At 44.7% G+C, this 9,426-nt stretch overlaps 1 protein-coding gene across 1 annotated transcript; it reads right to left on the bottom strand.

Moving 5' to 3' along the window:
• Nucleotides 1–1,333: 1,333 nt before the first annotated feature.
• Nucleotides 1,334–9,019, bottom strand: EDN2 (endothelin 2). The gene is made up of 4 exons (XM_089483582.1): nt 8,956–9,019; nt 7,347–7,491; nt 4,476–4,595; nt 1,334–1,427 (listed from the first exon to the last, which is right to left on the bottom strand). The coding sequence occupies exons 1-4, from the start codon at nt 9,017–9,019 to the stop codon at nt 1,334–1,336; spliced, it is 423 nt and encodes a 140-aa protein (XP_089339708.1).
• Between the last annotated feature and the right edge of the window lie 407 nt (nt 9,020–9,426).

Below are 9,426 nucleotides of genomic sequence, written 5' to 3'. Positions count from 1 at the left end.
TTGTGTGACTGCGTGAATATTTGTCTTGTGAATATTTCTGTGTCTTCTTCATCCCCCTTTTTTATTTTCCCTTCCATTTCAGCAATTCCAACACACACATATATAGACATACATATCTGTATATTCACATTCACGCACATATAAAAAATGAGTTGCCCTGAAAGTGAAAGGACCACCGAAAGGAAATGGGGGGAAATTGCAGCGCTGCATGGGAAATTGGCAACCGGGAGGATTTGTGGAGGTGTACCAGAGCAGAAGCAAAGTTGCATTCCACACCAGACCAATTCAGAGTGAAATTGAAGTGAGCTTGGACGCGATTTCTATGAATTCGCTTGTTACCAATTTCACCAAAATGAGGAGTCACTTTGGATTGACTACAGAAGAGCCACGAAGAAGCCCCCATAGAAAGCAATCGCGTGTGATAACACATCACGTTATCACGTGAATTCACATCGTTGGACCTGCAGTCACCCCGGATTTGAGTTGCAAAAAGCTGCAAAAACCTCCATGTGATAAACACCTCTCTCTCTCTAAGAGAGAGCTGTCAAGCCAACGAGGAGATGCTGCTTCTTCCTGGTGAGGAAGGGGAACATCATGGAGACAATTTAATGGCTGCTGAACAGGCTTGTCTTGGCTTAAAGTGGGAAGGAAATGGGAGTGTTTAACATTTCCTCTCCCCTCATTTCTTTCTCACCAGCCTCAAACAGACAGCCCCAAAAGACTGCTGTTGGGCCCATCTGGGGATGAGACATGTACATGACATATGCCCCCAGATCATGCAGAGGCCATGTGGCGGCCGACTAATGTGGCCCAATCGTCTCCACAAAAGGAGAGGTTTCTTAACCACTCCTTTTTGTGGCCCATTTGAGACAGCAGCAGCGGCTGCCCTCAGGAACATGGCGTTTGGTTGCTACAGTCCCACAGTGTTCCCGCGGCAATGGGGGAGGAAGCAGCCTGTGGTCGCTCCTTTTATCCTGTCTACTTTGTCCCACAGTGCCATAAAATAGCCTTTTGAGGGGATTCTGATCCTTCTCTTACAAATGGCTGCATATGTCTATCTCACAAGCATAAGGGTGCTAAAATATGTTTAAGTGCTGGGCCTGGCATCTGTGATAGTTTTGAGGGGGAAGTATGGATTCCCAGCAGAAAATGATCAGAATTTTCAACACAACTATGATTTCCAGCATCCTTTAGTATAAAGCTTACTTCAAAGTATTTTGAAGGCATGTCTCTCTAGATGGGGCCCAAGTTTCTCTGGAAGCAGGGAAGCACTACTGTGTGCACATAGCAGTACAACCAGAAAGGTGACCCAAGAGGACTTGTACCTGAGCACTCAGAAATTCAGCTTATGGGGCTTCATGCTGTGGGTCTGGAGAAGCTTCAGCAGCACCCCTGTGCTTGTGGGCAGCATAGGCTCCTTCAGATTCCTGGGGTGGGGAACAAGACAATATGAGCTTTACCAAAGTTGCAGAGTTGTGTATAAAAGCACATAGCATCCTCTCCTGCCTGCTATCACAAAGAATTCAGGTCAAAGTACCTGTGTCTCTGTATATGGTTAAATGAAAACACTGCCTTATTCTGGGAAAACACTGGAAGGATTTTTCAAGAAGCCAATTACATGACTATGACTCTGCTTTCTCTCTCTTTGACATAAACAAATCCTTACATTATACAATCATTCTCTTATGGTTATGGGTCCCAAAGAGTTCAGATTCCAGTGTCTATAAAATGGGCCCATGCCAGGCTTTTTTTTTTAATGTGGATGAGAAAGTTGGATCATTTAACCTCATTTTTTGAGGTTTTTAAATAGAGGCTAAATGGCCATCTGTCAGGGATGCTTTGATTGTGTGTTCCTGCATAGCAAGGGATTGGACTGAATGGCCCTCATGGTCTCTTCCAACTCAGCGAGTCTATGATTCTAATTAGAAGGCCCTTTTCAAACCATTAATAACAGGGTCCCTGAATAACAATACTGAGCGACTCTGACAAAATCTTCTGGCATAAAGAACAATGAGTTTGATCCACACTCAGGTCATGTCTAGAAATCAAAGGAATCATGACTAATAAGCTTCATAAATTTCAGTGGCCATCCTTGATTTGATTTGATTTGGATTTCCTGCATGGCAGGGAGTTGAACTGGATGTCCCCTGTGGTCCCTTCCAACCCTACAATTCTATGATTCTGTGATTGATAAAGTCTGAGCTCAGTCTGTATTTTCTCTTTCTCTATCTTTCTCTTTCCCACCACCCATATCCATATTGCCTAGAGTATAAATATTAGTTTCATTGCATATCATTGCATATCACTGATACGGACCACTTCTGCTCAGACATGACATGACTAACAGAACTACAATCAGATAAGGAGAGTGTAAAGCTAAGCATGTAGCATCTTGAGTGTTGGACTATGACTCCAAAGATCTGGGTCTGAATCCACACACAAGTATGGATACCACTGGGTGACCTTTGGCAAGTCACACTCTCTCAGCCTCAGAGAAAGGCAAAGGCCAACCCTCTCTGAACAAATCTTGTTGCGAAAACCCTGTCTCAGGGTCACCATATGTCAGAAAAGACTTGAAGGCACACAAAAACAACAACAACAACGTTAAGCCCTTTTGGAAAAGCACAGAACAAGGTCCCAAACTGACCTCATCAAAAAAATTGGATTCATAGATGAGAAACTAACTAGTCTACCCCTTTGTTATATTCTAAGATAAATTCCACTAGTCACCAATTTACATCAGTCTCCTCAAAGATAGGCAGAAAGTAAAAGAAAACAAAGTGGTATAGGAATGCTATGGAATTATTATTATTATTATTATTATTCGCACATCTTGCAAAATTAGGACTCAAAGTGGCTCTCAGTTTAAAAGAAAAATACAATTAAAATGTACAAAAATACAATGAAAGTATTAAACTGTTACAGCATTAAAACGTATCATACATTAAAAGAACAAAATGCAGTTTTAAAAGAAAAAAGCAGTTAAAAACAGTACAATTAAAACAGTACAGCATCCCCACCCCATTCTTAAAAACATTCTGTTTTAAAATCCAACTTGAATAAAAAGACTTTAGCCTACTAATGGAAGAACAACAAGGAAGGGGCCCTTTTGATCTCTCTGGGGATGAACCTGTCTAGGGGCACCACAGCATTGTTTGCATGGGCCAGCTGGACTGGCACTGCACTGCCACAGCTGGGCCATCCCCACTCTCCAGATCTATAGCCACCACTGTTGCACCTGCAGGAGCTCCATTCTCTGGAGGATAAACTCACCCATGGAAGAGATGAAAGGGCAAAGGGATCACATGGCAGAGGCCTCCCAGGGAAGGGGCAAGGTGCAGCACCTGGTGTGCAAACAATGGGCCGCCCAATTTGGGCCCAGTGCAACTGTTCACATGCCACAAAACCCAACCCCATGTTAACCCTGCATTTTCAAGGAAACACTAGGGCTTTCCACAACATTGCTAACTTTGGGACAAAATTGTGTTAACAGGGAAAGTCTGTAGTAGTTCATCGGAAGTCACCGCATGTCATGCAGATGGACAGAACTGCCATAAAGACAGAAATGGGGTCTCAATCTTCTCGTCTCCAAACTAAACATACTTAGCTCCCTAAGTCATTTTTGCTCGGTTTCCAGACTGTTGAGCATTTCAGTTGCTTGTCTCTGAACAGAACACGTTCCAATATGAGGTCTTTAAGCAGAGGTTGGATGGCCATCTGTCGGGGATGCTTTGAATGAGAGTTCCTGCATGGCAGAATGGGGTTGGGCTGGATGGCCCTTGCGGTCTCTTCCAACTCGATGATTCTATGATTCAACATCCTTCTTGAACTGTGGTGTCCAGCTAACTTACATTATCCCCAGCTAGCAATGGCACATGATGACTTGATGTAGCACATAATTAATAGATCAGAGTATGTGTACAGGTGCATTTTTAAGACACCAGTTGCTGGGAATACAAGGTGTTCCATTCATGACTTGCTTCTAAAAGACATCCAGTTGGCCACTATGATAACAGAATGCTGGACTAGAATGGCCTGTGATCTGATCCATAATGGTTAGAGAATGTAATACACTCTGCCCTTGCCTTATGTGGGGGATATGTTCTGGACCCCCTCCCCCTGCCCACATAAGGCAAAAAATGCATTTGCTCAAGCCCCATTAGATATAATGGGGCTCGTGCATGCCGCGTGGCCTTGCGCACGCACCATTCTCCCACTCTCCCGGCTCCTTCTGCATATGCTGGAAGCTGCCTATAATGAGCCTGCGTATGGCACGGCTTCACTGTACATGTGAAGGGAGGCATACTGCAATTGTGCCTATTGTACTGCATGGAAAGTAGTTACCAAAACTTCTATTCTGCAGTTTCTCTGTACCATGAAAATCCTATGATAGGTTCACCTTAGTGTTGTCATAAGATGGAAGTCATTTGAAGGCACACAACAAGAACAACAAGAGACGACCACCTAGAACTTACCAAGGCTTGCCATGGCAAAAGTCTGTACATATCCTGTCCTTAGTATGCAAACATTCACACCGGCCAAGTGTTCTCTTCTGTCGTTTTTGTAGATTTCCAAGGCCATAGGGTATAGCATGTCTGATGTAAAACAAGAAAGTACACAAATTAAACTTTTTTGTTGGATTAGCAAGGATGTTTATGATGCCACCAGGCCAGTGACTGAGCAAGCTTTACAATAACACTTTAAAATGCCCTCCAATGCCACCACCTCCACCAAATTTCAGAATTTTTTATTCTATTTTGTTTATTCTATTAATTTATTTCTAACCCACCTTTCTCCCAACACAGCATTCAAGGTGGCATAACAATGTCTTAAAAGCACAATACAATATAAAAACTCTTAGTACAAAAGGTAAAACACAATTAAACTAAACTTTGATTTAAAAGTTAAAAGTTAAAAACAGCATTAAAACATACCAAAATGTAAAGACTACTGCACCCATTAAAAGTTCTTTCTGCTGCAACATACTATAAGCCAAATGCCTCCTTAAACAAAAGTATTTGTCTGCTGGTGCAAAGAGAGCAGGAATCAAGATGGCAAAGGGAATGGCAAAAGTTATTAATCTCCCCACACTGAGTTGAGTACAAGCTACTTTTGCACCTTGAACTCAGTTTGAGCAATGGATGTCAGCCAAAAACAAATTGGGAAAGTGGTGAGGGGAAGGAGAGAGAAACCGGGACATTTTAAAAGCAGCTGAAAATGTGGGATGACATACGATCAATTGTGATTGTTCCCTGCCAAATCAAGACAGTTGGAAGGAATGTTGTTACATATACAGTCAGCTCTCCACATCCATGGATTTTTTATCCACAAATTTAAGCATCCATAATTTGAAAATATTCCAAAAAGATATAAATTCCAAAAGGTAAAGCTTGATTTTGCCATTTTATATGAGGGACATCATTTTGCAATGCCACTGTATTTACGGGGGAGTTTATCAGACAAGGGAAATTGGAAGTATAATCCAATGGAAATCCAAATGCAATCATGGGGTTTAAAGTTATTGTGTGATAGACTACCACACACAAATTTGGGCAATGGGAAGTCAGTCTGAACGCAATCATGGAGTTTCAAGTTATTGCATGATAGACTACCACATGTAATTTCGGGCAATGGGAAGTCAGTCCGAATGCAATCATGGGGTTTCACGTTATTTCATGATAGACTACCACACACAATTTCAGGCAATGGGAAGTCAGTCCAAACGCAATCATGGGGTTTAAGTTATTGCGTGATAGACTACCACATGTAATTTCGGGCAATGGGAAGTCAGTCCGAACACAATCATGGGGTTTAACGTTATTGTGTGATAGACTACCACACGCCATTTCGGGCAATGGGAAGTCAGTCTGAACACAATCATGGGGTTTCAAGTTATTGCGTGATAGACTACCACATGTAATTTCGGGCAATAGGAAGTCAGTCTGAACACAATCATGGGGTTTCAAGTTATTGCGTGATAGACTACCACACGCAATTTCAGGCAATGGGAAGTCAGTCCAAACGCAATTATGGGGTTTAACGTTATTGTGTGATAGACTACCACACGCCATTTCGGGCAATGGGAAGTCAGTCTGAACACAATCATGGGGTTTCAAGTTATTGCGTGATAGACTTCCACACGCAATTTCGGGCAATGGGAAGTCAGTCTGAGCGCAATCATGGGGTTTTATTATATTTAGCTTTTTCTAATTTCTATAGAATTTTTGTAGCGTGTTTTATCTGCTTTTGTGTTATTTTGATATGGCCTAAGGGCTAATCAATAAACATTGATTGAATGGTACCCACAGTAGTTCTTGGAACCAAACCCCTGCAGATACCAAGGGTCCACTGTATGTCCTTTTTACCGAGGCACTCAAAGATGGCACACTATGGCTGAGAGCCACCATAAAACATTGCCTGGCTGCTGGGGGTGGAGGGTGGCTGAACTAGAATTCTAAGTGGCATGGTCTCCCATCCCTACCACTGGCAGATTCACTAGTCAAGGTCCACTTTGCTGGTCAGAAGATCCTGGGGTTCAAATAAAAAGAATGTTGATCCTACAAGTCTGCCTAGCCCTTTAGGGAGGCGGGAGGAAAGTCTTTGCATTTTCCAAAACAAAGGCAAATAAAGTAGCACATGCATAAAGCTTGTGTAGAGAGAGAACAGAAGATTTTACTGGTGTATGTGAAAACTCTCACAGCTCATGTTCTCAGGAGTTTATCACATGGGGGGGAATTTCTCTTAATTTCGAATGAAAAGAAAGTGGGGCCAGAACGCATTGAAATGAATTCGATAGTTCAGCGAATTTATGTGAATTCGAATTGCATCCGAACTGGCTTCCCATTGCCCAAAAATTGCATGTGATCACCTCTCACACAATAATGTGAAACCCCATGGTTGCATTCGGACTGACTTCCCATTGCCTGAAATTGCGTGTGGTAGTCTATCACGCAATAACGCGAAACCCCATGATTGCGTTCGGATTGCCATCGGATTATACTTCCAATTTCCCTTGTCTGATAACGTCCTAAGAGCACTTTGCTGTTGCTGACTTGCATTTCTATAGCTGCAGTACTTGGGAAAGTCATTTTTCCAAGCTCTGCGTGGGAGATTTTTTAGGAATCACCTGTATCATGTTTTGAATTCTGAGATGGAATAAATGCATTCAAAAATGTAAGTAACTTTACCCCGAAGACTCTTCCCACAAATATCCCATTTTATGAGGATCTGTGGAAGAAAATCCTCACCGTCTAATGCCAATCTACCTGCCTGCCTCACACAAAATCTAACTAGAAAAAGAGCTGTAACCACTTGAAGACCTGACCACAGCCACTGGCCCCACTGACCCAGGTGTGTTGATCCAGATGATATCAAGGTGGCAGAAGTAAATGCATTCATTGTCCTCCCAGGTGGCACAGGTACATCGCTTTGTCCTCAGGTGCCTGCTGCTTGCTGCTGCCAGGTAGGATTTTGCTGGAGGGGAGCTGAGACCTGAAACAGGAGAAAAGAGGACAGAAAAAGAGGGGGAGTCACAGGCTCTTCTTTGGCAGATTCGGTGTGTGTGTGTGTGTGTGTGTGTGTGTGTGTATGTCAACACAGTGATCTGCCAACTAATCTTACAGCTATTTCTATGTGAAAAGTTTTATAGCTGCCATAACCGTAATGATTAACATTACAAAATCATAAAAGACGCTGAATGGGTGTCTAGATATGTGACTGTGTGCTTTGCAGTCCCAGCGTGTTTTGCAGAATTCAGCTGGCAGCCTGCAAAGGTAACAAGGGGCACAGCCGGGCACACAATGTTGCTCCCTGACACATGGCTAGCTTTCAGGAAGACAGTGCAGAACGATGCATGCTTTCAAACACAAGCTCCAAAACATGTCTGTGCACTGACGCATGCGCACACATTGCTTGCTGCGTGCCTTCAAGTCGTTTCTGACTTATGGGGATCCTCAAGCAAACCTGTCACAGTGTTCTCTTGGCAAGATTGGTCCAGAGGAAGTTTGTCATTGCTTTCCCTGAGGCCGAGAGTGTGTGACTTGTCCAAGGTCACCAGTCGGTTTCAGGGCCGAGTAGAGGCTCGAACCCTGGTCTCCAGCATCACAGTCCAGCGCTCAAGCCTCTAGGCGCCACTGGCTCTCCACCAGGGTTCAAATCCCAGCTCAGTCAATGCTTCAGCTCTGTCCCTTTTTAATCTATTGTAACCTGCCTTGAGTCCCATTGTGGGAGAAAGGTGGGGTATAAATCCCGGAGATAAATAAATACAGTGGGTCCTTCTTATCCACTGGGATTTGGTTCCAGAACACACACACACACACACACACTCCGTGGATAACAACAATCCGTGAATGCTCAAGTCCTGTGAAACAGAATGGCAGAGCAAAACGGTGCCCCTGATACGAAATGGAAAGTCAAGGTTCGCTATTTGGAATGTGGACTTCTTTTTTAAAAACCACAACAACATTTTCAAGCCGCGGATGCTTGAATCTGTGGGTGAAAAATCCGTGGATAAGGAGGGCCAAGTGTAAATAAATAAGCAACCCATACATGTATGTGTGCAGTGTGCGCATGCACACACAGGCCCCTACACATCTAATTGCATGCGGACCTAGAGACAAATGTCTCTCCAGATTTCTAGAAGTCTTGCCCAAAGGGAAACACTAGGGAAGACTTGCCCAAAAGCATTGCAGAAGACTTGCCAATAGGGAGTCATTGGGGGATCCCAGGGGGCCAGGCGTCCTCCCTTTCCCGGACCCCTCTTCCCTTGCTCTCCAGGAGGATTTCCCAAACGCATGGCTTTCTATGCCTGGGGGGGGGGGGGGGGGGGGGCATGCCTTCCACATTTCTCTCCAGGGTCCTCCATCTCGCAGTCCCTCGCCCTCTTGGGGACATCTGGCCACCCAAAAAGGGCACACACCCCAAATCACAGGGATCTCCTTGGGAGAGGGCTCCCACCTTCTTCCAGGAGGACGCAGAGGGTGAAGGCTAGCGACAAGAAGCCGGACGGCGGGCTTCGCATAGCGGCGGCGAGGAAGAGGAGGAGGAGGAGGAGGAAGGCTGGGCTGGGTCTCTGTCTCTCTCTCTCTCTCCAGCAGAGACTCCTCTGGAGCTGCCAGCCTCCGCGGCAGGTGCTTTATAGCTCGGCCTCGGCTCCGCTGCCTGGCCCCTCCCCAAGCCCAAAGAAGGAAGGGCACGACAAGCCATGCCAAGCAAGCATGCCAAGCCATGCTAGCCAAGGGGCACCCCCGCCGCCTCCTTCCCCCGCATGCCAGGATCTGGAGGAAGCCCCAGAGGCCCTGCTTTGAGAGAGAAGAGCAGCTTCCTTCACAGGAGGAACTAAAGCGAATGACAGCACTTGCCCATAGGGAATCATTGGGAATGCAGGCCCATAGGGAATCATTGGGAATGCTGGCCCATAGGGAATCA

Source organism: Sceloporus occidentalis, unplaced genomic scaffold (assembly GCF_023333645.1).
Source record: "Sceloporus occidentalis isolate IW3139 unplaced genomic scaffold, rSceOcc1.0.p SCAF_20, whole genome shotgun sequence".
NCBI lineage: Eukaryota > Metazoa > Chordata > Lepidosauria > Squamata > Phrynosomatidae > Sceloporus > Sceloporus occidentalis.
Note: the sequence above shows the minus strand (reverse complement) of the source record. Positions and strands in the feature narration are given on the sequence as shown.